This window comes from Excalfactoria chinensis, chromosome 23, assembly GCF_039878825.1.
Source record: "Excalfactoria chinensis isolate bCotChi1 chromosome 23, bCotChi1.hap2, whole genome shotgun sequence".
NCBI lineage: Eukaryota > Metazoa > Chordata > Aves > Galliformes > Phasianidae > Excalfactoria > Excalfactoria chinensis.
Window position 1 is genome coordinate 1267666 of NC_092847.1, and position 27232 is coordinate 1294897.

The 27232-nt window shown below is 57.6% G+C and overlaps 2 protein-coding genes across 6 annotated transcripts; one reads left to right on the top strand and one right to left on the bottom strand.

The window, feature by feature from the left end:
* Positions 1 to 168: 168 nt before the first annotated feature.
* Positions 169 to 19063, top strand: SOX13 (SRY-box transcription factor 13). 3 transcript variants are annotated; one of them, XM_072355967.1, is made up of 14 exons: positions 169 to 326; positions 12286 to 12487; positions 12973 to 13078; positions 13220 to 13306; positions 13588 to 13760; positions 14052 to 14120; positions 14226 to 14340; positions 14416 to 14498; positions 14604 to 14763; positions 14959 to 15068; positions 15144 to 15240; positions 15325 to 15468; positions 17294 to 17510; positions 17602 to 19063. In XM_072355967.1, exons 2-14 carry the CDS (start codon positions 12287 to 12289, stop codon positions 17876 to 17878), a joined length of 1839 nt encoding a protein of 612 aa, XP_072212068.1. In that variant the 5' UTR covers positions 169 to 326; position 12286; the 3' UTR covers positions 17879 to 19063. The 3 variants fall into 3 exon arrangements, with proteins under 3 accessions (XP_072212068.1, XP_072212069.1, XP_072212070.1); XM_072355968.1 differs by having other exon boundaries at positions 201 to 326; positions 14229 to 14340; positions 17602 to 18542; XM_072355969.1 differs by having other exon boundaries at positions 201 to 326; positions 12286 to 12475; positions 17602 to 18542.
* ETNK2 (ethanolamine kinase 2) lies at positions 18934 to 26910 on the bottom strand. 3 transcript variants are annotated; one of them, XM_072355970.1, is made up of 8 exons: positions 26584 to 26910; positions 23356 to 23615; positions 22807 to 22944; positions 21675 to 21817; positions 21511 to 21594; positions 21202 to 21377; positions 20753 to 20826; positions 18934 to 20636 (listed from the first exon to the last, which is right to left on the bottom strand). In XM_072355970.1, exons 1-8 carry the CDS (start codon positions 26863 to 26865, stop codon positions 20564 to 20566), a joined length of 1230 nt encoding a protein of 409 aa, XP_072212071.1. In that variant the 5' UTR covers positions 26866 to 26910; the 3' UTR covers positions 18934 to 20563. The 3 variants fall into 3 exon arrangements, with proteins under 3 accessions (XP_072212071.1, XP_072212073.1, XP_072212072.1); XM_072355972.1 differs by having other exon boundaries at positions 23356 to 23526; positions 26584 to 26828; XM_072355971.1 differs by having other exon boundaries at positions 23356 to 23656; positions 26584 to 26825.
* Positions 26911 to 27232: the final 322 nt, after the last annotated feature.

Sequence of the window (27232 nt, forward strand, 5' to 3'; positions counted from 1 at the left end):
CACGAGTCCGGGACGGACTAGAAGCGGCGTCCCGCGTGGGTCCCCCGTCGGGGCAAAGCAGGGGGTCCCGAGGGGAGGAGACGGGGCAAAGGGGCCGCCCCTCAGCCGGCTGCTGGTTTGCTGGGCCCTCCTCCTCCTCCTCCTCCTCCTCCTTCTCCCCCCTCCCTCCTCTTCCCCGCTCCCTCTCTCCGCCCGGCGCCGGGGCAGCTCCCAGCGGAGGCGCCGGGGACATGGAGCAGACTTGAGCCGGGCGAGCGGTGACGGAGCCCGCACCGGGAGTGGGACCGGAGCGGGACCCGGGCGCAGCGCTGCAGCGCGGCGGAGCCGTGAGTGCGGGCGGAGCAGGGAGCGGGGCAGTAGCACGGCCATGTGGGGCACTACGGGGGGAGATGGGGGGGGGGGGGGGAGGGGAGTGCACGGACACAGCACTGGGACTCTGAGCGCCGTCCCGGGTCATGTTGCCCCCTAACCCGCATCGCGGGACCACACCACTCCTCCATCCCTTTGCTTAAACAGAATGGGAAAGGTGGAAAGCGGAACGCCGCGTCCTTCTCCGCACGGCCCCAGTCCTGTTATAAAGTTGTGGGGCTGCAAACTCCGAAAGCAACGCCGGGGAGAGCGAGAAAGCGGCAGGGAAGGGGTTAATCCGCGGTACCCTCCTCCCCCCCCCATCCGCTTCTTGTTCAGTGTGATCCCATTGCAGCCCACTCCCCAGGATTCCCGGTGGGACGCGTCCCCAAGCGCACAGCTCCTGTCCGTGTTGTGCGCTCTGTTTTAGGGCTGTGGGGGCATGGGGGCAGCGGGTTGTAGGCTGGCAGCCCCGCAGACACAGGCAGACGCAGCGCACAGCCAGACAGACACCATGTGCTGGCACACACCGCGCACAGCCAGGCTCGGCCACACACGGGCTGTGCGGGGCTGCGTGCAGCCATGTGGGACTGAACAGCTCGGAGGGGTGCAGGGCTCGGGTCCCCATCCTTTGGATCCCCATCCTTTGGGACCCCGTCCCTTCTCCCCCAGGAGATGGATGTGATGTTGCTGCCTTGTTGGATGGCAGAGGCAATTTACCCGTGTTTAGCATCGCTCCAACCCGCCTCCATCCCCGCAGCTCCGTCGGGTTACCGGCACAGAGCGTGAGAGCAGGAAAACTTGCTGGCAGCACCGCGCGGCTGTTTGCCCATCCAACAAAGTGCTCCATCAATGCAACAGCAGCGCTGTCACCGGGCAGAGCCGGGGGAGGGCTGGGGTCGGCACGGCTGTTGCTGCTTGAGCCCGACTTACAGCCAATCCGTGTCACTGCGTCCCCGGAGCTGCTTTTTGGGGCGATTCAGGGCAGATTTGGGTCACTGCGTGGGATCCGCCATACGCTGGGGCTCCTATGCTGCTGTGGGGCTGTGATATGGGGGCTTTCCATCTGGCGTGACCCCTCGGCTCAGGCAGTGCGTGTGGTGGGACCTGGAGGGGAGCTGACACGAAGTTAGTGGTGGGAGAGATGAACCCAGAGCTGTGTTACCCCGAGCTGCAGCTGAGCAGTTTTCACATGAAATACACAAACAGATGCAAAGCTTTGCTCCTTTCCACCTCAACCTGATTGCCAGTGCTGGACATGGGGCTACTCTGCTGATGCTACCCAGGAATAATGACAGACTGTGGCTGCACATCACTCAAAGCTGCTCCGTCTCACGAGGTACTTCCATAGACAACACTTTGCTTCCAAAGCAGATCTGGAGTAATAGGTTTTAGGAGTGAAAAAGGACCATTAGCTCAGCTAATGTTATTTTCTCCTTAGCGCAGACCAGATCATATCGCTCAGTTACTCCCCTCTCGGGCCAATAACCCGCGTTTGTAATTCGTGCAGTTTCCTTTTAGTTCAATTTGATTTCGCACAGAATCCATCCTGTTGACACTGATACAGCACCGGTTTCCATTTTTTTTCTTCTTGGAAAGGCTGCGATTTCGGGGGCGTCGCATGAAAAACAGCCTCAGTCCTTTGGTTGGAGGTGGGCAGGTTGGTTTTGTGGGTGCCACGTTTTTAGCAGCTCTCATTGCAACTGGCAGCCCATCACCCTGCAGGAGCTCAGCACCCACCCAGCAGCACCGTTAGGTAGGAGCAGAGAACCTGAGCTTTAAAAGTATATCCCTCTTCCTTCTCCTCTAAGTGCATTTGTTGCTCTGGGGGCTGTTTGGTAGGAGCTGTTGGGTGCACAAAGCAAAGCGCAATAGCCGGCGTGCCTGCCCTGCTGCTGCTTTTGACTCCTAAATCGCAGCACCCTGCACAGTCCTGAGAGCAGAGTTTGTTCCAGAGGGCTGAAGTGCCCCGGGGATGCTCCCCATTTCTCATAGGGAGCTGCACCCTGGCAGTGAGATGGAGCAGCTCGTAAACTTTGCTATTTGCTGGAGGGGATTTAACCCCATCTGTGGGATGCTGAGGATGGGCTTTTCCTTCCAGCAGCAGCAGCACAGTAAATCTCTCCTTTCAGCACATTTATTTTTACATTTGCTACTTGCTGGAGGGGTTTGCTGCCCGTTGCCTTCCTGGAACTGACACTCACTGGGGCTGGGCTGCTGTCACAGAGGTTGGGGATGGGGGCATTGAGGGCCGGCAGTGTGGGTTACACTGAGGTGAGTGCATGGGGATGATGGGGGCTCGGTGCTGTGGAGCAGGGATGCAGATCCATTGGGGCTTTGGGGTCTGGAGTTTGCTGCTGAGAACATGGTGGCTCAGAGCATCCACGTGCATGAGGGTGGTCTGTGGGGTGCAGGACATGGGATGCTTGGAAGGCCACGGAGCCAGGCAGGTCGGTGATCCCTTGCAACAAAAACCAAACAAACTCGGGAGGATTTTGGTGCATTTTGGCTCTGCTCTTGGCTATCCCTCCCCACAGACCCAGGGCGGCACGCTGGCTGATGTCCCACTGCCACCCCATGTGCGCCCAGCTTTGTCTGTCCAACACGATGCTGCCCTCCTGCTTGCTCAGCCCCATCCCATTGTGAACACTTTGGGTCGGAGCTTCTTTTGTATGTGTGTGTGTGACTGCAGAGCAGAAAAGCTTTTCTCACCAGATGGACAGCCTTCAAGGCGCATCACTACAGCTCCGCTCTGCTTTTACACCCCAAAGTGCTCCGCCGTGCTGGTAAAAGGCATCATGTTTATTCTCCTACAAACTGTGTATTGAAATGAAAACAAACCCCCATTCCTGGGCAGGGCAGTCGCTCCTTACAGCTCTGGACAACAGCATGGGGGGAAACCCATTGGACTCTTTTGTTCTGCTTTGGTTTGGCTGTGCGCTGAGCGGAGCATCACTGCAAACTGTTGGTGAAACGCATTCGTTCTCTGCTAGAAAATAGCAACGTGAGCTGCCTCTTTCTGGGCATCCAACAGCAGCTGGGTCTGGCTGTGCTCTGATGGAGACTCAGCCTGGATGGGTGGGTGGGGGGTCTGCAGCCCTGTGGTGTCCCTATAGCTCTGGGCTGTCCCCGATTCTGCTGTTGGTTTCTTACCAGCTTTGGAGGTTTGGGTCTCATTGTGCTGGTGGGGGGGAGGGTAATGGGGAAAGATTGGGGCTGCTTCAAAAGTTTGCCGTGATGCATCACCCCGTTTCCACCCAGTTTTTTTGCACAGAGCAAAACAGACAAAAGGGAAATAAATTAGGGCGGCTTGTGACAGTGCTGCTGGGAAAGCGGTCGGTGCCTTTCCTCTCCCCCCCCCCCCCCCATTTCTTCCCCATCCCATCTAATGCCTTTTGGGAGAGTATTTTGGAGCCAAACCCTCTCCCTCGGGCTGTGCCCTGTGCTCAGCATGGGGCTCCCCCAGCCCGGCCGCTCCCAACGGGAGGAGCGATGGCAAAAGCATTGACTTTTGGAAATGGTTTTGCACTTGGAAGCTCTCCCTCTCCTCCCACCCCACCTGCTCCGGGGCCATATGTCCAATGCTGGATATGCTCCAGTCCCAAACAAGGGTGCTCGGTGTGCTCGATGCTGTTGCTTTGGCACTGGGGAGATGCAGGGGGCATTGCTGGTTGGTGTTGGGACTGCTGGGATGGGGTGGGAAGAAAAGGAGAAAGGGGGGAGGAATGCAGTGTCCAAATCGCCTCTCACAAAGCATTGATGCAAGTCCTGAGCACGTGCTGGAAGTGGAGCTCAGCCCCACTGCCTCATCATAGAGGAACAAGGTAATGGGCCTCATCCTTCCCAGCAGCATTTTGGGTGGCCCTGGCTGAGATCTGATGGTTTGAGGCTCCAATCAGTTCCATTGGGCATCCGCCATCCCTGCTGCAGTGCCCCATTGCTTGTGGGGTACATTGTGCTCGCTGTGCTGTTGCAGGGTGCTGTGAGCAGCTGAGTTAGCAACCCTCACCCTTCCCATATAGCAGTCCCGGAGAGTATGTGTGAGTGTATATGGAGGTGTGAGCTGGGGGCAGGACCTCCCGCAGCCCCTCTCTACCTGTCCCCATGGAGCCGGGGCAGGGAAGGGCTCGGCCAACCTCTGCCCTCCGGTTGGGGAATGCCAGAGCCCGGCTTATCTTTTGTCTGGAACAATAGAGGGCTCGGCCCCATTGTTCTACCTTGCACGCCCAGCCGGAAAGCGTGTCCCCTGGGGCAGGGGCTGCACGGAGCCGCCTGTGGGGCTGCTCTGCGTGGGGCTTTGCTGGCAGAGAGGACACGAACCCGGACATGGACATCCCCAGCCCCTGGGGCTCTGCAGGTGAATTCCCCAATGGATGAGGCTCAGGAGCTTTCCTGCTCACCTTTCTTGCTGTGCGTGACATGGGAGGGGACTTTGGGAAGGTTTGTGTTAAGGGGGTCCCAAGGGCACTCTGTGCCTGTGCAGTTGTGGGATCCCTCTGTAGCCCCACAGGCTGCAGTGTGGGCAGAAAGAGGACGGTGTTTGCCTTTCCTGGGGGCTCTTGTGCTGTGGGCTGTGTGTTCACCTGCAGCACCTGCTCTTGGGCTTCCTATGTTCGGCTCATCTTGCTGCTTTGCATCAGGTTTGTGGGTCCATCCTGAGAACTGAGCTGGGGAAAGCGTGCTTTTGTAGGGGAGGGTTGCTTGGTGCTGGTTATGGGATGTGGCTCTCCCATGTGCGGCCACAAGGTGGGCACAGCCCAGAGAAGCCCACAACAGGCTCATGCACCCCTATGGCCAAAAGTGGCGTGCAAAGCAGCAGGGAGTGCAGATGCATGTGCACAGAACAACTGTGCTTCCCCACAGCCCTGCTCAGCCATGCAGGAGCCAACCGGGCACGTGGAGCCAAAGCCTTTTGCTGCAGGGGGGGATTGGGGACCCAAGGGGATGTGGGGACACAGAGCGGGACAGGTGCCATTTTGGCTGCATGGGTACAAAGAACCCCTTGTGTGCTGCAGGACATGGGGGTGGTCAGGGGCAATCGGACACCCCATTGCAGCAGGGAGGGCTGTCTGCAGCTTGCTAGAGAGTCTGAGCCCTTGTGCAATGAAAATAATCCTGGCGGGCCAGTAGGAGCTTGTCCACACATCTCTCTGCATGGCTTTCATGGTCTCGATCTCCTCTGAAATGAGCAGGGGAGGGGAAGAGGTGAACCCAACGATGTGGGGTGTGTGAGTGCGATGCAGTGTTGCTCAGTGGGCTCTGTCCCACAAACGGTCCCTTTCCCAGCAATGGGCTTGGGGTGAACTCCTTGGGTTGGGAGGAACTCTGCTGGAGGGGTGTAGGGCAATGGGGAACGAGCTCCCCACTGAGCCCTTAGCATGGGATCTCAGATCTGCCCCATAGATAAGGGGCAGCACCATCACAGTGACTGGAGCTCGCAGTAATAAGGGAGAGAAGTCCAGCTGAGAGCATTCTCCTTGGGGATCTCCATCCCGACCCACCTGGCCATGAGTGCTGAGCTCCAGGTTCCCTCTGCTTTCCGAAGGAAGCTGCTGATGGTGCCATCAGCTCCTGTCACACCAACAAAACCTGTTGTTGCAATGTCAAATGGCCCCAGCAGCTGGGAGGTGGCCGTCACCCCTGCCCCAAGCCCCTCTGGCAGCTGGAGAGGGCAAGATCCCCCCCTAGTCTCCTTGATAGAGCCTTTGTCCCCCTGTAGCCAAGCAGCTGCTTGGGCGCATGAGGCTGTTTGCTGCTGTTACAAACCCATACAAGGTGAAGCTGACAGTTTCTGGGGCAGTGTGGGTTTCAGGGAGCGGTGCTGGCACGGGCGGAAACGTGCAGCCGCGGGGTTTGGGGTTTGGTGCTGTCTTCAAGGGGCCCCTGAGCTGCTTTGGGTACACGTGTTTGAGCCTGGAAACACCAGGATGCCATCAGATGGGAGCCCTGAAGAGGAGACCCCAAAGAGAAGCCCCCCCCGGATAGGAGCCTCCAAAGTTATGTCCTCTAAACCAGGGATCCCAAAGAGGAGCTCCTAAAGAAGAAACCCCAACGAGGAGACCCCAAAGAAGAACCCCCAAGAGTTGAGTCCCTCAAAGGAGGTACCCTCCAAAAAGGAGCCCTCCAAAGAGGAGACCCCAAAGAAGAGCCCTCAGAGAGGAAACCCCAAAGAAGAACTCCCAAAGTTGAGTCCCCCATAGAGGAGCTCCCCAAAAATCTCACAGCCTGGGGGGCAACTGGGGAAAAAAGTGACACTGGTGGAAGGTGTAAAATGGCACGAGGTGGTCAGCAAGGGGTGAGGAGGGGGATTAGTGCCTTGGGGAGCATCGTGCTCCATCCCATCCCTTAGTCCCCAAGTGCTTGGGGCTGAGCCTGGCTGAGCTGAGCTCCTTCTTGTTGAGGTGGTGAGCGGGAGAGGAAAAGGGTCAAATGTCTTCGCCCCTCCGTCATGCGATTGGAAAGTATTGTTTGTGAACAAACTCTGCCTGGAAACGCTGAGTGAGTGAAATAGCACAAAACCTGCACCGAGATCGGCCTCTGCGATAAACCCGAGGGCTGCTTTGGGGTGAGGAGAAGGCAGAAACTGCTACAAAGAGGAGGGAGACGGAGCTCTGTGCGCTCCGGCATCGCCGTGCAGGGTGAGTCGTCCCCGTCCTCACCTCCTCCATTAGGGGAAAGGTTTCCTTTATTTGCTCTTTCTTTGCAAATCGATCGTGCTTTGAGGGGCGGAGGGTGGGCAGCTGAGAGCAATATGGATGGCTGGGGGGGTTGGTGGAGGGGCCCTGTCGTCCTGACCGACCCCTCTGGGTCTTGTGGCCATTCCTCTCTAACCACCCATGCAAAGGCTTCCACCAATGATAAGATTTGGGTTTAAAAAGTATTTAAAAGAGGAAAAGAGGCGCAATTTGAAGGGGGGACTTGGAAAATATTACAGCTTTGGGGCTTGTTCTTTTTGCTGTGGTATTTAGAGACCTGCAGGGGAGAAAAAAAACTCTTGAAGACGTGCAAATGAGAACGCTTTGAGTGTCCAGCGTGCAAAGCAATGCTGTGCATGGCTGCACGGCTTCCTGCCGTGCTCTGCAGAGCGGGTGAGGGCTTGGGGAGATGCTCAGTGCTGTTTGCTCTTTGCCCAGCACATGGTAATAGGGAGTCACCCAACCTCCTTGTCTCCATGCTGCCCGTGTCCCAGCCGTGTCCTGGTTCCCATTCGGGTGCTGTCAGACCTTTCTCTAAGGATGTTTCCAACTGCAACCTGGGCTGTAATTCAATAATTCCAATGTGCTGATGAGATCGTTCCCTACCTAATAAATCCCATGGGCAGGGGGGAGGTCCCAGCTGAACCCTTGTGCTGGGGGGGGTGACAGGAAGGTGCCGTGTGGCGGTGATGTGTCCCTCTGCCATCTTGTATGCAAGCAGAGCAGCGTGGTAAGGAGAGCTTGGGAAGATCTGTGAGAGCAGAATTTACAGTCAGCTGGAAATTGTGAGTAAAAAAGGGCCACCAAGAGCCCAGGGATGTGGTGAGGTTGAGAGCTCTGCAGGCTGTGCCAAAGGGACCCATGTGCCAGGGATGGCAGCACGCGGTGTTCACCTCTCACTGTCATCATAGGGGGCTTTGCTCTCCCAAGCCCACACTGAGCATCCCATAGCAGTGCTCACTGCTCCTCCAGGATCCTCCTCTTGCTTTAAGGTTAAAGCTTCCATGGGTTGTGCAGCAACAGGAGCTGTGCATTTCTACGCTCCATTGAGCGATGCAGAATTGGTGCTCCACCCCACTGAGAGCCCCAATGTGGCAGTGCTGGAGAGCCACGCACGGCTTCTAGAAGCAAAGGGGGAATCCTCCTCCCTGTGGGATATGAGGCCCAGGCTTGACTGGACTGGGGACAGAGGGGAGGTGGGTGGCAATGGGTGCACACAGAGGTGTGACCCCCCACTCCTTCCTGCGCGCCCATTGCTGGAAGTTTCCATGATGCCAATTCCGTCACCTCAATGTCACCGCCATGCTCTGAGCCCTCAGGGATGTTTCCAGATGCCATCAAGCCCCCATGCAAAGCCATGCTGTCTTCGAGGAGCAGACAAAGAGAGCTCTGTTCTGCATGGACACTGGGAAATCCCAGCTCTTGCTTTGCCGAGGTGAACTGGGAGCGATGCTTTCCAAATCTCTTCCTTCTTGGTGCTGATGTTGCAGCTTTTCGGTAACGCCAGCTCTGGGCAGCCTGCTGGGAAGGCAGAGGTTGGGGCTTTTCTGCAGGTGAGTTGTTGCAGAGGATGTGCAAAGAGTCGGCTGGCCCCAGCACAGAACGTTTCCGCTGCGGCACCGCCTGGTTTGGTGGGGACACGTGGAGCTGTGGCTGCCACGAGGTGATGGCGGCTCTGCAATGGGATGCCTTCAGCTGTCCATGTCTTCTGGGTGACTTCAGCATCCAGACATCCAGGTGTCTCCTGGGCTTAAAACCTGCTTTTTCATGGTCCTACACTGGGTGTTTCTGGGCTGCTGGCAGTTTGTGAATGGCTCTGAGCAGGAGCCCCGCTGATGATTCCTGCTTGGCCAGGAGCCACATGGGCTGTGCTTCCAGCTCTGCTGCATCCCCAAAGGTCACCATTTCCTCCCACTAGTGACAGCACGGCGCTGGGGACAGCAGATATGCCGTAGTGTAGAGTGCCAGAGGTTGGCTGCAATCCCTTGCAAGCTCAAAAAGGTGAGACTTGACCCCATGACCCTCTATTTTTACACACACCAGAGCCCCGATCCCAGTGTAGGAAGCGCTGCCCTCTCTCTGCCATTCACCCCGCTGTCCCTGCGTCCCCATGGGATGGCAACCCCATGAAGTTCCCAGCTGTGTCCCTCACCTCAGCCACCCCCCTCACCCCCCCTGTCCCCCCCAGGCACACAGTGGCTGTGGCAGGAGGAAGCCATCCCTCCTTTTATGTGCGAAGGCACGCTGGGCGGAAACGCTTGGAAAGGGCCCCGAAAGGACATTCCAAGTCTGGCAGGAAAGCAGTCCTCTCGTCTGGCAGGAGACGGGCTATTGTCTGTGCCGGTGGCTGGAGGGATTCCTTGAGCCCTGGTTGGAAGGAGAGAACCTGTGTGTGGTTTCTTTTTCCCCCTGCTCTTTCTCCTGGGGGTGCTCGCAGCTCGTGCCTGCAGTGCCTTCCTGCTGCTCTGTGCTGTGTGCTGTTCTGCCCTGTTGGATTTTGTGCTTGGCTACGCTTGGTGCTTTCCTCCTGGCTTGCTGTGTATGTGGGGAGGTGGAAGGGAATCTAAGAGCTGATATTTTTTATGTGTAGAAAGAGGAGAAGAAAAAAAGCCACCAGCCTCTTGGCTCTGTCGGTGCATGTGATGATGGGCAGATGGGGCAGGTCATAAAATCCAGGCTACCCAACTCACCCCGTCAGCCGTTGGGATGCTCTCCCATGTCCCCACTCCCTCATGCTGCCATGTCCCACTCTGTGATGTGGGATCTCTCATGCCGTCCCATGGGGTGGAATTACTTTGGGCTGAGGGGCAAGAACCCTCAGCCCTGAGCCTGGTGCAGCCCTGCAGCACATCTCTGCTGGCTTCTTGCTGCTTTGCAGAGGTATGTGCTGTGTTCCACGGTGCTGGAGACTGGTGAGCAAGTGAGGGGATGCTCTAGGGGTCCAGGAAGCTCAGCAAGAGGCACATTGGCATCACCCATGGTGCTAGGCTGCTGCTGGCTCTGCCTCTGCCCTAACGAGCTGTTCAGCTGCAATACAAACGGGTCAGATAGGATCAGCTCGTAGCCAGGAAGGGTGGCACGGCACAAGGGGAGAATTGCAGGATGTGCCATTGAGGGGTACGAATGGAGAAGGAAAAGCTGGCTGTCGCCATCCCCAAACCTCAGCCCTCGGCTCTGAGCTCTAGCTGGGGCAGCCTGATTGCAGGTAAAGTGAGCAAAGCGATGCACACTGGGGTGGCAGCTGTAGGGCTTTGGAAAGGAGCCCCACTCGTGATGTTCTTTGGGTACACCTTGTCCTCGTGCTTGCACTGTTTGCTGTGGCTCTCCAGGCTGGCACTGCTCATCTGTGCTCTGTTCGCTCCATTCCCCTCCGCCCTTCATTAAATAGCAAACATTAAAGGCGAAGATCTCTTACATGAAGATGTATTCCCTGTGCCAAGGCAATTGTTCCCGTCCCTATTGTCTGTGCAACAGAGGAGCCCTTGAGCTGAGCACACCTGAGACAGCTAACACAGCCTCGCTATGGGAACAAGCCCTGTAACAAGATCACCACTCACTTTTCTTCTTTTTCTTCTCCCTATTTTCTTTTTTTGTTCAGCAAACCATATAATAATCCCACAACGAGGCCCCTTTCACACAGACCCCTATTAAAGCACCGGCCGTATTTTAAGAGTAAACTTACAGTGGCACCGGGGAGGTGAAGCACAATGGGAATGTGACCTGACCGAGTGCTGGCACTTTGCTTTTGTACTCCTCCAGCCTTGGGCACTGCTCAGTGCTGTGCACTGTGTGGGCATCCCTGGGCTGACTGCATCCCTGCTGGAGGGAGGGAGAGGAAATGATGACAGGAGTGCATGGAGCGGAGCTTAGGAGCACCAATCTTGCTTCTCTACCCTACTGAGCTCTGCTTGTTGCTGTTGCAGCCCCATGCACGTGGAGCAGCACCCAGCGCCCACCCAAACTCCTCACTATCCCTTCATCAACCCCTGAGCCACAAAAGGAGCCACTGCTGCCTCAGTTTCCCCACCTGCAGCACTTCAGGCTCTGGGGGCACCTGGATGCACAGAGCACATTGAGCGCAGCATCCCGCTGGCTTCATGCTGGCCCCGTTCTGCAGCCAGCAGGGCCCATTTCCTCCCCATCCCTCGGGGTGTTTTTATGAGCATCCATCCCGGAGGGGGCTGGAGAGGAGATGGAGACATTACCGGGCTGCCTCCCGAGGTGGGCTGGGGGGCAGGAAGGGGGAGCGGGTGGTGCTGCAGGATGCGGGCAGATACCGTGCAGGGCTGGAGCTGGGAGGAAGGCCAGAGCCCGGAGAGCACCGTGGGTTTGTTCAGAGAAGGGCAGGGAACTGAGATTAAAAAAAGCCCTGCTAAGATCAGAAACTCTGGCTCGCACAGTGCCCCATTGTTGAGCTGTCACACTTCCCTTTACTTTATTGCTTTTGTCCAACACCCTATTGTTCCACTTCCTTTTGTCCCCTATTCAGAGCCCTGGCTTTTCATTACCCAGCCGGCCTTGTTGTTTTCGTTTCTTTTGTTTGAAGTTCCTGAGAGGAAGGTTTTATTTTCAGCAGTTTGATTAATTCGCAGCTTGAGCCTGGCTTTGTTTGTTGTGTCACCGCTGCCCCAAATGGTGCAGCCCGGTCCTGTCCTGGGGGCCCCCGGATGGTGGGGTGCAAGTAGGACACCCTGATGGGTGCAGGGCTGTAGGGTCCCTGCTGGAGGGTGCACACTATGGTCCCCATGATCCCGTGCCCCTCATCCTGGTGTAAATCCCATCCCTGATGGTTTCCTTCCCCCGTTATTCCTCCTTCAAAGGTGAAGGGTGGAGAGGGGACATTTGGTGCCGTTGTTGCTGTGCAGTGTGAGGGCTGGTGGTCCCTGGAGGGGGAAATCCCTGCTGGGAGTATGAAGTGGATGCAGTGGGATCCCAACTTGTTCCATTTGGGAACCACAACCTGTGCTGAGCTGGGGCTGTGCAGGGGATTTGGAGGTGGCACATCACTTTGGGCACATCCCATGGAAAAAAAAAGCCCTAGTTCTGGCCATGCTTGGTGTCCCCTTAGGACATTTCTGAGCCCCATGGTGCCCTGCTGGGGGCTGGACATGGAGAGCCCATAGGGCACCCTGGGCTCAGTTTCACCACCAGCATGGGGCAGGGCTGGGCAAAGGGGTGCCCCTGGTGTATGAGGGGGAAGGGAGACCCCCATCTCTCTGCTAACAACCCTGCTGTTCTGCAGGATGTCCATGAGGAGCCCCGTTTCTCCCCACCTGGAGCTCGATGGGGCAGGCAGCATGGTGAACTGCAGCATCAAGACGGAGGAGAAGAAGGAGAGTGGCTACGAGAGCCCACCAGGGGCTGCTCCCAGCACTGAGCCCCATCCCAACGACCCCCCAGGACCACCACCAAGAGAGGGCACAGACCCCCAGGTATTACCACAGGTGGGTCCTATCACTGTGACCACTCCTGCTCCTGGCCTTGACCGAGCCCTGGTCTCTTTGGGTTGGCAGTGCACTACATCCCACCCCAGGGCAGACGGAGGCTGTCGTTTCCCTGAGCTTTTATTCCTCATCCTGAGGAAATGAAGCTGAAACCTGAGGTTCCCCCCAGGCTTTTTGGCTGCTGTCAGTGCTCTCGGGTCAGCCCTGGGATTTGCCTTTGGCGTGCAGCCCTCAAGGCCACCTGCAGATGTCCTCCACTGTCCCCACGTGCAAGACAACGGCCACTCTCTTATGTTCCTGTTTTAATTGCTCTCGAGCTTCCTCTCTCTCTGACCAATATTCTCAGTCCCTGGGCTTGGAGAAGCAGGGCACTCCAAAGAAACAACATCCCATCAGCTCTGAGCACCCCATCAGCTTGGTGTCTCCTGCTTGGAGACATGTCCTTGTCATTGGGTTCTCCACCAAGTGATGCTCTGTGTATGCAGGAGTCCTGCTCACCTGCTGGTGATGCACTGGAACCGCGGTGCTCAGCCTTCGAGCCTGCTGTTGGCAGCCAGGAGAAGCTGGACTTCAACAGGAACTTAAAAGAGGGTAAGAAAGGTTTCTGGGACCTCTTATGTTTGGAAAGATTTGGGATTGCAAGAGCCACGGTGAGGAGCTTCAAGCTGTGCTCACATGGCTCTCCTCTCCCCAACCTGCTCTGCTGACTGCGGTGCCTGCTGATGATGACAGTGATGCCAACCATTGAGAAATTACTCTCCAGCGACTGGAAGGAGAGGCTGCTGGGCCGAAATGCTGCTGAGACCAAAGAAGTGAAGGGTGAGGTGTCTTCTGTGCCACCTCAGTGCTCTGTGCCCCCCTCAGGTGCCCACATGGCTTTGTGTTCCCCCATCAATAGGAGGGGAGGTGTCTGCAGTGTCTTGTTTTGGGGAGCTTTGTAGTTCTTTACCCAAAATGCTCATTACCCAGAACTGGTCCTTCCTGATAAAACCTTGCTCTGATGGCACAGAGGGATTTTTCAACACCTCTCTGACTGCAGCCCCCACCTGTGGTGGTGATGCTGCTTCTCCAGCCCCCAACTTTGCTTCTTCCTTATTCAGGAACTCAGGAGAGCCTGGCAGAGAAAGAACTCCAGCTGCTCGTCATGATCAACCAGCTGTCCACGCTGCGGGATCAGCTCCTGACAGCCCATTCGGAGCAGAAGAACATGGCTGCAATGCTCTTTGAGAAGCAGCAGCAGCAGATGGAGCTGGCGCGGCAGCAGCAGGAGCAGGTGGGCTCCAGGGGGACCTGTGTCCCTTTGGGGGTCACTTTGGTACCCTCTGACTACAGAGGCAGGACCAGGAGGGAAGGGTCCAGGGGACAGAATCCCTCTAGAAGTGGTGAGGAGGAAACTCTTTGGTATCTGTCCAGAAACCTCCCCTGTTTCTGTGCCCATCCCAAGACTTCCCATCCTGTTGCTTGCTATGGGGTGGCTCAGGGTCAAAGCTCTCCATCCCTTATCTCCATGTTGAGGATGAATCATAGGAAGTCTTTAACGTGCCCTCTGTCTCCTTTCTTCCAGATTGCGAAGCAGCAGCAGCAGCTCATCCAGCAGCAGCACAAAATCAACCTGCTGCAGCAACAGATCCAGGTAAAGGTGTGGGACACCCCTGTACCCACTCACAGAGCCGGACAGTGGGGACACCACCCAGCTCCGCCATCCCACAACCATTATCTGTGGTGCTCTTTCCTCCAGCAGGTCAACATGCCCTACGTCATGATCCCTGCCTTCACCCCCAGCCATCAGCCCCTTCCTGTGACACAGGACCCCCAGATAGCGCTGCCCATCCAGCCCATCCCCTGTAAGCCAGGTGAGCCGAGTCCCCTGGGCTCAGGGATGCCTGTGGGGTGCCCTCATCCCCCAATACTTCCTCTGTTCCCTGCAGTGGATTACCCCGTGCAGCTGCTGCACAGCCCTCCTCCTCCCACGCTAAAGAGACCCAGTGGCTCCGGCCACCTCCAGATGCAGGTATGGTTCCATAGTGCCTCTACAGCCCCAAAGCACTCACTGTACCCCTGCACCTGGGGATGTGCCAGTGGCTGCACATCACACTCTGCCTTCCTTCCACCATAGGAGACCTCACAGCCGCTGAACTTGACAGCCAAACCCAAAGGCTCCGAGCTCCCCAGTGCCTCCAGCTCACCCAGTCTGAAGATGAGCAGCTGCCAGTCCCTCACACCAAGCCACGGGGCCGTGCGAGACCTGCAGAGCAGCCCGTCCAACCTGCCCTTGGGTGGGTTCCCATCACCTCCACCCATGAAGGGTCCTAAAACCTCCCCACAACACCACCCAGAGGCAGCAGACAGCTCTGCTCCATGGAGTCCCACCTTGTTGGGGTTCTCTGGGTGCCCCATTTCTTGCTGGGTTGGGGATAGGCACTATATAGTTTTGGGATACTGATGGGTGCCCCGGGCTGGTTTCCCACCAGGATTCTTAGGTGAGGGCGATGCCATCACCAAAGCCATCCAGGATGCACGGCAGCTGCTGCACGGCCACAGCGGTGCCATGGAGGGAGCACTGAGCCATCCCTACCGCAAGGTGAGCCCAACCCACACCATCCCCATCCCCCTCCATCACTGCACCCCACAATGACTCCATCCACGCTTCCTGCAGGACCACGTTGGCATCGATGCTTCCCCTGTGAAGGAGCGGATGGAGGAGACACCCACACACCGCCTGGATGAGGCTCTGCTGAGCTGTGAGATGGACGGTATGGGGGCAGTGGGTGCCATAGGGCAGTGCCACACCGCTCCTTCCTCCTGCTCTGACCCAGCCTTTCGGGTTCCCTTCATAGGAACGCGGCATTTCCCCGAGTCCAGGAACAACAACCACATCAAACGGCCCATGAATGCCTTCATGGTGTGGGCAAAGGATGAGAGGAGGAAGATTTTGCAGGCGTTCCCAGATATGCACAACTCCAGTATCAGCAAGATCCTGGGTGAGTGCTCCGCGTCCACCCCTGCCTCGTTGTGTTTGGGTGGGAGATCCCAGCTGTGGTGCGGGATGGGATGGAGAAGGAAATCCTTTGCACACCCCACAGCACTGGGGGGCGCAGCAACGGGGCCATGATATTAGATTGACAAAGGTGTGCAAAGAGGAACCAGAGGCTGAGGCAGCAGCAGGGACACACTGCATGCTCAGGGTGAGGGTGGACATGGACCCACTGCTGAGTGGCCACGGACATCCTTTTGGGCAGGGACCTTTGGGGCAAATTTCCCCTCTATGCCAGGCTTCAGAGCACTGTTTCATTGCTATCCTCCACCAAGTGCAACTCTTTACTTGCCACCCCTGAGCCCTCTCTGTGCCCCATGCTGCTGTATCCCAGCAAGATGATTTTGCACCATCCCCAATTGCCTGGCAGCATCCTCCAGCCTTATCTCCCAACCCCCCCACCAGCATCTTGCTGTTACCCCAGCCCTGGGGCAGCCTGTTTCACCCCAGCTATTAAAAGCAATCGGTGCGGTCTCCCAGTAGCCCATCCGAAGGCTCACGCACTTTGCTCCACCTCCACCTCTTTATAGCAGCTCCGCTCGTTTAAAAAAGAACCGAAACAACTGCTGGGCTTTTCCCTTTGAAAAGAGCACGCAGGCAGGATCTGCTCATAACCGCTGGGGGTCGGAGAGGGGTCCAGGAGCCGGACGTGTGTGGTGTTCTGGTTGCTGTCATACTTGATGTCCGTGGCTTTAAATAACTGACTCAGTTCTGCCTGGGGAGCCGGAGCCGCTCGCTGCTCATTGGGGCAAATTTAAGCTGCAGCTGAGCAGGCTGGGACCGGTGCTCACTTGAGGCTGGGGGTTTTGGTTGCTGTGTGCTTCCCTGTGTGGCTGTTGCTGAGAACGTGGGGCTCAGGCAGCATGAAGGGCTGAGCCAGACGGAGGATGTGGGATGTGCATGGCTCCGTGCCTTGGTTTACCCAGAATACCCAACTGGTGGTGCAGGGGAGGGAGATGTGCTCTAGGGGATGGAGACCCAAGGGAGGCTTTAGGGAATGGGGATGCTCAAGGCTGTATGTTGGTTCTGAGCATCTCCAAGGGTGAAGATCCCACACCCCTCATGGACCTTCTCCCAGGGCTTCCCCACTCCCAGCAGGATGAATTGTTTCCTGGTGCCCAGCTGTAATTTGCCTTTCAGCTGCTGCCTTTTGTCCTTCAAGGTGCACCTGTGTGGAGAGCTGGGCTTGCTCTTCCCCATATGCCCTTTAAGCAGTGGAAGCTGCAGTTTGGGCTGAGCCATCCCACACCCACTCCATGGTGCAATCATGCGATCCCTCCAGTGTGACCATCACTCCCCAGACCCAGACACGGGTCTCCCCAGCCTTGTGCTGTGCTCTGCTTTCCCCTCCTGCCTCGGGTGCAGGTGGAGGTGAGAGTGCAGGTCAGCCAATGGGGGAATCCGAGTCACACTATTGCAGCCACAGCACCCACTGGGAGAGGTGCCCCAGAAGGTCAGGGCTGGGGACCATGCATGGCAGGGATCCCAGGGGTGACACCAGCCCAGCCCCAGCTCCTATCTCACTTGAAGGCCCCATGGTCCAGGGATGCATCCAACTACTGCACATTGCAGTGTAGCGTGCATAGGGCAGCATGTGAGCATTCCTAGAACCCCAGAATGACTTGGGTTAGAAGGAACCTTAAAGAGTATCTAAATCCAGCCCCCGTGAGCGTGAATCCCCTCTTGCCATGGGGTCATGCACACGGATCTCCATGGGGAAAGCTGCAGCACGGCAAGGGCTAAACACACCCCATGGCCTCCTCTGTGCCCAGGCTCCCGCTGGAAGTCGATGTCGAACCAGGAGAAGCAGCCTTACTACGAGGAACAAGCCCGGCTGAGCCGGCAGCACCTGGAGAAGTACCCTGATTATAAGTATAAACCCAGACCCAAACGCACGTGCATCGTGGAGGGGAAACGGCTGCGTGTTGGGGAGTACAAAGCACTGATGAGGAACCGACGGCAGGACGCCCGGCAGGGCTATTTGATAGGGTAAAACAGAGGGATGCCCTGGGGGCAGCGAGGGGCTCACCCCGCTCCCATCCCGCTGATGGCATCCCCCCCCCCCCCCCTTATCCTGCAGTCCCCAGGGCAGCCAGCTGCCCCCCGGCTCCTCGGATGTGCTGTACCCACGGCCGGTGGGCATGCAGCTGCCATCCCCGCTGATGGAGCACTACCTGCCCCGCGGTGTGGACGCCAGCATGCCCGTCATCGTCAGCGCTCGTAGCCTGAAGGAAGGTGATGGCGGTGGGGACGATGGGCACTCGGTGGCTGATGGTGAGATGTATCGTTACAGCGAGGAGGAGGACTCGGAGGGAGAGGAGAAGAGCGATGGAGAGCTGGTGGTGCTGACAGACTGAGGGGCCAGGGTGGGGGGCAGCGGGGCTGGCTGGCACCAGGCGCTGGTGACCCCCAATGGGATGGGATGTGGTTCAGGCAATGACCCAACAGCTGCAGGGATGAGATGAGCGGTGGTGGGGGGGTGATGGGGGGGATTTGGGTACGTGGTGGTGCCGCTGCTGCTGTAAGGGAATGGGGCTCTGCAGCTCGGTCAAGAGCTGATGGCTCGGGGACCCTGCAGCCCCCAGTAAGGACCTGAAGGGATTGGGACATGGGAGAACCTCCAGCCCTTTACTCCCTACTTACGCCACCTGCCACCCCCCGGCTATGGGGACACCCATAAGCTCTGCTCAGCCCAGCCCTCCCCACCCCACCGCCATTCCCCCTCACAGCCTGCCAGTGAATTCCTATGGAGCCTTTTTTAGCTCTTGCCTGACCCGAATGCAAGCCAAGGGCACTGAGGAGCCCTTTATGCTCCCGATGCTCTGTCCCACTTTGTAAATAAAGAGGGTGCTGTTCCCTGGCTGTGCCCCAGCCCTCAGGCAGCCCCATTGCACAGCATTGCTCTGGGTCCATGCATCCCCCGGTGCCTCCTTTGCACCGCAGCTCTGTGAGCGCAGGCTTCACCCCATGCATTGTGGCATGGGGTGGGGGGGGGAAGAGAGGAAAAAATGGCAGCAATTTAAAAGGAAGAAAAAAGGAAACAAAAAATAATACCTGGCTCTGCTCAGCACCCGTGCACCCAGCACAGGGTTTGCATGCGGGTGCAGCAGTGGCTGTGCATGCAGCACCCGGCGCAGCGCGGAGCACATGCACCGCCGTGTGGCAGCAGCCAGGCACAGCCTTGCTGCATGCATCACACCCTTGCTAGGGGGCTGCAGCAGCACCACTGCTGCCCCGCACTCCAGGGCCACAGCAGCCAGTGGGGGTCCTTTCTCTTTGCCCACCCCCCTCTCTCTTCCCCTTTTCTCAGCGCATTATTTATTCCCCCCATGGCACAGCTCAGGCTGGGGGCTGGATGTGGCCATGAATATCAAAGGGGCAGCTCTTCTTTTCTTTTCTTTTTTTTTTTTTAAAGACTGTAAATATAGATAGAGCTTTATTTTGTTAATAAGACGACGAGTAACTTAACCTGTATATTTCACATACTTGTTTACAAACTGCCCTCTCCACCCCTTGGCACAATAAAGATGATGTTTTGGAGCTGAGCTCAGGGCTGGGTCTGGCCAACCCAGGGGGCTCGGGATCCAGGCTTCCAGCATAGACATCTGGGAGCTTCCTTCCCCCTTCCCACCTGTCTTCCTGCTCCATACAATGCTTCCTCTGTGCTGTTCCATTGCTCTTTCCTCTGCCCTCTCCTCCCTTCCCCCTTCTCATCTGTCTCATCCCCACTTCTGGGGCTCAGCCTCCTCTGCCTGTTGCCTCCTGCAGCCAACTGCTCCATGCTGCCCTGCCTGAAGCGGGGGCACTGCTCTGCTGGAGAGGTGGGGGGCAACAGCAGCAGCACACCCTGTGATGAGGGACCCCCTCAGCTCCTGCACCAGCCCAAGTCCTGCACCAGGCACCACAGATCCATTGGCCCCCGATTTCCAGCTACCAGCAGCTTTTATTGTGCACCAAAACAACCACCAGATGCAACAAAAGTCGCAGGTTTTTGCTGAGTTAGGTTCCTGTGCCCTGGCAGAGGGGGGCAGATGCTTTTTCCCATGGCATCTGCTAAGCAGCCAAGGCAAGTGACCGTGTCCCCCAGCCCCCACCTGATGCACCACCACTGTCACGAGCTGGGCAGTGCTCAGTGGGGTGGGCCCATCCTTGCAGAGGGGACAGCAGCCAAATACCAGCTGGGGACAAAGCTGTACCCACTTGTTGGGACAGGTCAGCTCCATCCACCTCCTGCCAGGGCATCCCCACATGGGCCTCCAGAGCTGCACTGATAGGGGTGCAGGGATGGGGCAGCCACTCTCTGCACATGCGGCTGCACTGAGCTCCCAAACACAGGGGGACATAAGGAGGTTATAGGGCTGGGAGCCCCCCCTGCTGCACTGTGGGATGCTGCAGGTGAAGCTGATGGGGCCATGGGGAGGTACAGCTCCAAGCTGAGCATAGAGCAGTGCTTGAAGCACTGCTGAGGATGCTGCCTTCGCTGTCTTGCAGTGCCATGGCAGCAGCACCCATCCTGCTTGGAAAAGTGTCCCGTGCTCAGATATAGCCCCAGCTCTGGGGTGAATACAGACCTCTGGAGGGTGGTTCTGGGGGTCAGGAGCACTGAGCAGGCAGGGCAGAGGGGACAGTGAAGCCGACGGGCACAGCGTGAGCACAGGGCAGCTAAAGCATCCCAGCAGTGCTCAGTGCTCCTGAATGGATGGATGAGGGATCCCGTTTCCTCCCAGTGCCAGGCCCAGCAGCAGCAATGCCAGCAAGACACAGGGCTGCCAGGCAGTGGGGCTGAGCCAGGCTCGCTGTAAGGCGATGGTGAGGTGTCCTTGTGTAGGCAGGGACCTCTCCGTGGTCCTCTTGAGCATCTCATGGTCCAGTCTTGGGTATGTCCAGGGTCTCCTTTAATCGGTGGCTGGGGCAAAGCTCCTCTTCCCCCTTCCCACCATTGGGACCTGCCCTCACCCCTGGGTGGGGAGGGGGCGAGGGAGGTGCCAGGGCTGTGGATGCAGCAAGGACAAAATAACTCAGGGTCCCATGGGCCAGAGCTGCTATTTGGAGATCTGCAGGGCTGTGACCACTGGCTTCATCTTGAAGTACTGCCTAAACCTTAGCTTTGCATATCTGCCAAAAGAGGGACAGATATGAGACATGGACCCAGCTGGGGTCATGGGATCTCTCCAGTATGGAGCGCTCAGACATTGGTCCCCTCAGCTCTGCAGAGCTCAGCATGGACTCACCTTAAGAAGTTAAAGTCTATGGTAGAGTATTTATCCTGGATCAGGCCCCAGCATGCCCAAAGGAAATGGGATGCCTGCAACAGACAGAATAGGGATCAGAAGCAGCACAGCCCAGGTGTGGGTTTCTATAAGCTCCAAAAGTGGATGGCAGCCCAGGTGAGGAAGGATGCTGAGCAGCAGTACAGAGTGCTCAGAGTATGGCTTTGCTGCTGGAAGTTCCTCCTGACCTCACAACCAATATGAGATTTGACCATGTTGGGCCAGGTCTCTGCTGCAGCAAAAAGCTCTGCTGGAAGGCATGAGGGCTATCTTTGACTTTGCCCTGAAGCTCAGCACCTCTGAGCACAGCCAGGCTCTGTGGGGCAGCCCCCAGCCCTCACCCAACTGCACCTGAACCCCACGAGTGAAAAGGAGAACGTGGGGACAAGTCAGCTCCTTCCAACACTCACCAAAGAAAACTTGTTCACTTGCACATAGAGAGCCTCCAGCTCCTTCTCAGACACAGTGACCCCGGTACCTCCTTGTCCCCCCTGGGTGAGCTGCTTGTAGGCCTGCAGGTAGGAGTGCAGCCACTGCAGCTGGGTCTCCTTGCTGGGGTACAGGCGGTAGTCCACCTCCTTCACACCTGCAAGAGGAGAGAAGCTAGTGGTGGCCATAGGAGATGCAGCTCCCTCCTTCATTCCTCAAGGACAGGTGGATAGTGGGGAGCTGCTCCAACCCAGGGGGAGCTTCAGAGCCATGGAGAGGAGCCAGCTCACCTGCAAACTCATTGAAGTGGTTCCCAATGTCGAAAGCCTGGTAGTTGTAGCCAGTGTACTCATAGTCGATGAAGCGGACGTGCTCTGCAAAGGAAAGCAATGGGCTGGAGCCAACAGCACCAGGGAGGGGGGAACAAAGTGACCCCTCTGCTGCTGTCACTGACCTTGCTCTCTGTTGTAGATGATGTTCTTGCAGAGCAGGTCATTGTGGCACAGCACGACGGGGGAGCCCAGCTGTGAGAGTGTATCCTTCATCCAGGCCAGCTCATGTTCCAGCATCTCCAGGCTGGGCACGTCCTGGTGGAGGCTGGGGAAGGGGAGGGGGCAGAATCACTTCTGCTCATACTCACCTCCCATAGGGGCAGAGGGGAAGCGTTGCCCCAGCTTCCCTTTGTGCATGTTATAAATGAGTTCATTAGTGACACAGAGCAGGGATTGGTAGGGAAGCTCAGCTCAGGTACTTGGTGCATCCTACATGGTCCCCCAGGGCACCTGGCACAACCTCAGCCATTCCCTTCATCTTTAAGACTGACCCAAAGGTGATGGGAATTTTCTGAATCCTCCAGGCCCCACACACTGTAACCTCTGCAGCTGCAGTTCCAAGAATGGAGCACGTTAATAATTACCAAATTGGCTTCATGTAAGGTGCAGAGTTGGGTAAAGCACCGGGAACTGCCCCGCATCCCATCCCAGGGACCTGGTTAATTATTTGCCTGATTTGGGGTTTGTTCACCTCCGCCACCTCTCAGGGGGCTGCCTGCATCCTTCCACAGAGCTGATGTGCCCTCACTCACCTGACATGAACCCAGGCTCCCATCATGGCATCGCCCCCCCCAGCAATAGGATAAAGTGCTTTGAAATAGGGCTGGGCTGCCAGCATCCCCTCCAGCAGTGCTAGCAGAATCCTGCTGCTCAGATCCCACTGTAAGAAGAGCTTTGGGCTCCATTTTATCCTAGTGACGGCATAAAACACAGGCAAAAGTCACAGGGAGGAGGAGGGTTATCACAGCACATGGGTGTCTATGGCTCAGGTCAGACCCTGCCCAGGTGCTGGGCAGCCATAGCACAGAGCTCCTCTTGCAGCAGGCAGCTGAGGGTACCTCCATCCCATGGACACCCCAAGCTCTCAGGGGCTTGTCCACAACCCCAGCACTCCCTAAGCCCCTGCTCAGGAAGCCCAGACTCCAGCAGAGGCTTTACCTGTGGACCCATGTCCCATAGGAAGAAGACCTACAGATGGGTGGGCAGTGGGTGCCCAAGCCAAAGCCTGGCTCTTTGGGATCCCTCTGCCTTTACCTGGGGTTGGGTACCTTTGGGCTGAGGTGTGTCTTCACGAGGGCGAGGTATTTGTGCAGCTTCTGCCAGAGGATGGGTTTGGGGAGGCTCCCATTGGCGTGGATGGCATGCATCCGGGCCATCTCCTGGGCCACCAGCCTGGAAATGAGGTGTGAGTTAAGAGTCCGAGCTGGCTCAACAGAGATGCCCCAAAACACACTCACAGCCCAGCTCACTCCCTGCTCTGTGCCAGCCTCTGAAGGATCTCAAACCCCCATCTGAGTCAGCATTCACCTTTCCAAGGGTGAGCTCAGACAGAAGCCACGATCCTCATGTGGGTCTCACAAAAAGCCATAAAATCACAGCTGCTGACTCAGCCCCACTGGAGTGCACAGCACTGGGGATTCTGACCCCATCACCACCCAGGTCTGAGCAAGGGAAGGGTAGGACTGGAGCACCTGGGTGCCAGTTTGGAGCAAAGGCAGAGAGGAAGAGAGCTGAAAACATGGTCCCACTTCACCCTGCTCCCTCCCTCACCCCATATACCCCAGCACTGGGGGTCCCACACACCTGAATATGCGGGGGTCTCTCACATGGTCGGGTCCCAGGGCGATGCCAGGCAGGAACTCATAGCAGAGCCCATTCTGGAAGGCGCAGTAGAGGTCGGGGGCACAGCCATGGGCACGCAGCACCTGGAAATTCCTCAGCTCTGTCTCCCGGTCCACAAAGAGCTCCGTCTTTCTGCCATAGACACGGACCAGCACTGCATCTGCCATGTCCTCATCCGTGTAGCAGGCAACCAACTTGTTGGTGATGCCGTCGGTGAAGAGCTGCAGGGGAGAAGGGGCGGCAGAGCGATGCCCGCACGTCCCTGCCATGCAGGATGGGCACTGGGATCCCCCTTCCTCATGGCACAGACACAGTGCTGGCAGTTATAGGCAATGGGGAAAGGGGAACACGCAGCAGCACAAAAAGCTCTTGTGGGATGTGGCATGAGATTGCACGGGTTCAAACACAACCTGGGGCTCTGCATGGGCACAAGGCTTCATCTGCATCAAAGTGTGAGTGTTTCTGGGGGTGGGGGGGTGGGGGGAAACACGTTGCTGTTTTTCACCTCATTGCTCAGGGGCAGTGAGATGTGCTGCAAGCACAGCCAGCATCTCAGCAACCCTGGGAACCGGTCCCAAAAAACAACCAACCCTTTTGGCACAAACCACCAAAGGCACAGCAAACAAGGCTGAGCAAACACCACCACCCCATCTCCTCCTCCTGACCCTCCCCCGCGGGGGCCACGAGTCGCTGATAGGCAGGGACGTCTCTGCTGGGGACGTCTCTTGTCATTGCTCTGATGGTTCCTCACAGATGGAAAGAGAGTTTTGTTCTCTGGGAGCCCCAATTTGGCCGCCTGCCCACACACATGCAGGCCCCGCTCCTCCTGCGCTGGGGTCCTCACCCTGCCCTGGGCTGCAGCACTATCTCTATGGGTATCACAAGGGGTTTGGGTCCCTATAATGAGGGCAGGATGCTCAGCCACGGAGGGGAACCATCCTCAGTGTGTTCTCCCTTCATCTCTTCGCTGTTTGGCGAGACGGAGCCTGGTGTGATGCTGGGAGGGTGCGTGGTAGGGAGCAGCGGTGCACGGGGGTGGGACAGCTAATTTTAGACAGCTCACTCGGCAACTCACGCTCCTATGTGGGGTGCCTATATATAGGGCTTCCCTATGCAGCCTGCTGAGGGAAACTCTGCACTGGAATTACACAGCCGGGCATTACGGGTTGCTGTGTCCATCATCCTCACACCCACAGCTGGGCAAAGTGATGCTGCAAGTAACCGAGCTGCAATTCCCACCCAGCCAACCTGTTTTCCCACCACTATTTCAGCTCTCCTCGCCCTGCCAGGCTCCAGAAATCCAGCACGCAGCAGATGCTGCAGCGCTGTGCTGATGTCTGCCAGCTGCACGTGCACATCTACAGGTGAGCAGCTCCTCCTCAAGGTACTCAGTGCTGCCTCCAGGCCAGGTCCACACAGCACCTTGTTTTACTGCCTCATGGCCCCATCAGCCCTTTTCAGTGGATTTAATGGGATTACGGAGCCTTATCCCCTTTGAATTCCAGGCCATTGAGTTTGGAGACTTGCACGCACCCGGCTCTGCAGCAACCTGCATGCCCATGTTGGGGGCAGCTCCTCCATAGGAGGTGTGTGTGTGTTGGGGGAAAGCAAGTGCTGTGTAGCAGCCCTAAGCTTTGTCCAAACATACTGAAGAGGTGCAGCTCTGTGCCCTCCTGCAGCCCTGTGTCCACATGCCCACGCTGGCTCTCTTTGAGCACCAAACACATCACAGCAGCGCTGGCCCTTGTTGCAGCAGAGCACCTCGCTGCCAAAGTTAAGCTAAAACAAATCCTAGGAGGGAGGGACAGCAGAGCCCTTTGCTGTGCCCAAATCCTTGCAGTCTTGCTGTTTCCCTTTGGAGGTAATCATGCTGGTTGAGTCACTGAAAAACCACTCCAGCACAGAGATACAGCTGCCCAGGGAGCAGAACCAAAAGGATGAGGAGCAGCACAACATGCAGCACATGAGGAGCCTGGCAATGGGATGAGACCAAGCACCCGGCCTCCTTATTTTCTGCACCCTGCCCCAAGTGCAGGGAGGGTTTTCCATGCTGCAGGCACAGCCTGGCACAGTCCCTGCAGGCAGCTGTGCCCCAACACTGCACACCGAGGCGGTGTGAACCGGGCACTGCTCCAGTCTACAGAGGGAAGTTAATAGGAACCAGCTGAGAACCACGCACCGCTCCAATCCAATCCCAATACCTCTTGCAGAGAGAAACGTAACCAGAGGATTTCCCCTTGATGTCTCCTAAGTTTTCTTTTATTCTGTTTTTTTTTTGGTCTTTTCCTAATTAAAAACATACCCAGCACATACGAGCTGCTGCTGAATGCAAACTCCTCTCCATTCCTGGGCAGGATCTGGTCCTGCTTCCTCCGGGCTCCCCCCATAAGCACCATAGAGCTGTATGAGGTGCTAAGCAGTGCCCGGGACATTTCCTGCCCTCCCAACTATGCAGCCTGAGGAACTCCAACTCCAAGCTTCCTGTCCCTTACCATCTGCCCTTTCGTATGTATTTTCCTGCAGCTTCTTGTATTTAATTACACTTGGCTATTAATACATTTTTAATGGCACTCCAGGCACACAGGAAGCGTGTGCCTTCAGAGGACATGCATGCACACGTACGCATGGTTGAGTGCATCCAGCTCTGCTCCATGCCCATCCCAAGTCATCCCATGGCAACGAAGCCCCCAACAGCTTCCTTTCTGCCCCCCACACCTTGCACACCTGGGCAGAGGTATGGAGGAGGACAGGGGCTGCAGAGCCCCAGCAATGCTGTGCCAGCTTGGGACAAGAGAGCCCTGCTCTATGCAGGATGTCAGCACCCATCCCAACTCACTGTATGCAAAGGAACCGACCTGGCAGAAGTGCAAACCTGCTGCTAACCCACATCAACTCTGCAGCTGTGATGTGTGGTGTCTGATGGCACCTGTGGGGTAATGCTGGGGGTTGACAACACGACCCCCAACCTCCAGCCCTGAGGGACCTTATGCATCCATTCTGTGGCTCCTCTTGGTGTACCCAAAGCCTGCGGAGGAGGGGGGGGGTTCGTTGTGTGAGAGCTTTGCACACCTGCTCAGCCCCTGAGAGAACGGGGCATCGGCATGACATACCCTCTACGTCAGGCCCTACAGCCCCCGCAGTGCATCCTACAGTCACCCTCACGGGACCCCCTCCATGCACCCTCCGTACCTTGGTCTTCACCCTGGCCGGCTCCCAGCTGGGTCTCAGCTCCCGCATCAGCCGCAACGCTCCGGGCAACACGTCCCCTTCATCCACCAACACACCGAGCTGGGGCACGCCGGGAACCCCACGACTTCCACCTCCTCCTCGTTCCGTTTCCCAGCAATCCGGACAGCGGCCGGGCGGTACGGCCATCCCCGGCTCCGAGAGCCCCGACCCGCGGCCCATGTGCCGGGGGCTGCCGCGGGGCCGGCGGCCGCGGGGAGGAGCCGCCCGCCGTTGGGAAGCCATGAGTCACCGGCCCGCCTCCCGCCGCCCGCCTCCCGCACCAGCGCCCGCCCGCATTGTGAGGTCAGCGGGACCCGCACCGGCCCCGCACCGGGGAGCGCTCCGAACGCGGTGCTCACCGTCTCCGGGTATCAACGCTCCGCGCACCTGCGGGCTGCGTCCCGGAGCCCCTCGGCAACGCTGACGTCTCGGGGGGATACGGGCAGCTCAGCGCCGTGCGGCTGGGCTTTGGGATCGGGGCTGAGCTGTGGGATCGGGGCTCAAATGTGGGTAGAAGGAGGCTAGCGCAGGGCTGCTGCAGCGAGGTTATGGGGTGAGGATGGGGTTGGGAGGGGATGCAGCACGCCGAGGTGCTGGTTGTGCCTCGAGG

What these genes read in the sequence shown, in the direction of transcription:
- SOX13 (XM_072355967.1), top strand. Translation starts at nt 12,287, where the DNA reads ATGTCCATGAGGAGCCCCGTTTCTCCCCACCTGGAGCTCGATGGGGCA. An exon ending in CAACAGGAACTTAAAAGAGG is followed by an intron (nt 13,079 to 13,219) that starts GTAAGAAAGGTT and finishes TGATGATGACAG; the next exon opens with TGATGCCAACCATTGAGAAA. An exon ending in CCGGCCACCTCCAGATGCAG is followed by an intron (nt 14,499 to 14,603) that starts GTATGGTTCCAT and finishes CTTCCACCATAG; the next exon opens with GAGACCTCACAGCCGCTGAA.
- ETNK2 (XM_072355970.1), bottom strand. Translation starts at nt 26,865, where the DNA reads ATGGCTTCCCAACGGCGGGCGGCTCCTCCCCGCGGCCGCCGGCCCCGC. An exon ending in CGGCCAGGGTGAAGACCAAG is followed by an intron (nt 23,616 to 26,583) that starts GTACGGAGGGTG and finishes TCTCCCCTGCAG; the next exon opens with CTCTTCACCGACGGCATCAC. An exon ending in ATAGACTTTAACTTCTTAAG is followed by an intron (nt 20,637 to 20,752) that starts GTGAGTCCATGC and finishes CTCTTTTGGCAG; the next exon opens with ATATGCAAAGCTAAGGTTTA.